We start from the raw sequence: 1,015 nt of genomic DNA, 5'->3' as shown, positions 1-1,015 counted from the left end.
AACTAGACCAAGCCTTGGATGACGTTGATGTCGTCGAGATATAGTAGCCCTCTACGAAATGTAGACCTCCTGTCAAAAGTGATCGATTTCTTAAGGCTACTAATAAATAAAAGACCGATCACTATTCGTAAAAATCCGTTAGATCGCTGGATACGTCCAAGTGCAAAAACAATATATAGCATATTTTTTATTAAACTTGATTCATTTTTTAATCATAATGGTTGTTTCTAGAATCGCGCTTCATTCGTTTGTTGTACCTTAAATAAATTTGCTTGTATCTTTCTTTAATCATGCATAACCAAGATGAAGAATCTTGTGAATGGACACCGATGTTCTTGGATAAATGTATTTTTCGAAGTGGAACTTCCTTGTATCATTTCGCTGTGGGATATCAAAATTGATAGCGTTGAGGAGGGTATTTTGTTTGTCTATAACACTTCACAATTTAATCAATACATTTGTCGTCGCTGAAAAGAATGTCGATATGCTCTCAAAAAAATAAATCGGTGGATACGGGATGACAGACCAAAATATACAGAAGTATGTTATTACAGTGATATTTGATATAGCTTTAATGATCATAGATTAAGGTTTTTCTAGGTCGAGAATATGATGCACCTGAACAATTGGCGATTCGAGGCTAGAAGTCACCCTTAGGCAATAATTTAAGACGCCACCTCCAGAAACGAATAAACCAGCCGTATCTGATAATTGGTTGTGTCTCATCAAGCTCTATTCAGTGAGGTTGCTTTGGTCAAGTGTCGGTCTCTCTGCGGGGACAAAATGTCTCTTCTGAAGGCCGTGAACGTTTGCGTTTTGAAAGTATATATAACTTCTTACGCTTTCTCAAGCAAGGTGACGCACTGTGTAACGGGGGGGTACGTCTAACCCCGTTACATAGCGCGTTACCTTGCCTGAGAGAGCGTGAGACATTATACATACCCAGAGTGTAACGGAATTACACGTACCCTGGTATGAAAGGGTGGGTACCACAAGATGGTGTGACCGTACAAAT

At 38.9% G+C, this 1,015-nt stretch overlaps 1 protein-coding gene across 1 annotated transcript; it reads left to right on the top strand.

The window, feature by feature from the left end:
• Positions 1–303: 303 nt before the first annotated feature.
• Positions 304–644, top strand: PHALS_08279 (uncharacterized protein; the record flags this gene model as incomplete). The annotated part of the gene is made up of 2 exons (XM_024723601.1): positions 304–415; positions 601–644. The coding sequence occupies 2 exons, from the start codon at positions 304–306 to the stop codon at positions 642–644; spliced, it is 156 nt and encodes a 51-aa protein (XP_024574561.1).
• Between the last annotated feature and the right edge of the window lie 371 nt (positions 645–1,015).

The sequence above is a fragment of the Plasmopara halstedii genome, assembly GCF_900000015.1.
Source record: "Plasmopara halstedii genome assembly, contig: Scaffold_322, whole genome shotgun sequence".
In the NCBI taxonomy this organism is placed as follows: Eukaryota; Oomycota; class Peronosporomycetes; order Peronosporales; family Peronosporaceae; genus Plasmopara; species Plasmopara halstedii.
Note: the sequence above shows the minus strand (reverse complement) of the source record. Positions and strands in the feature narration are given on the sequence as shown.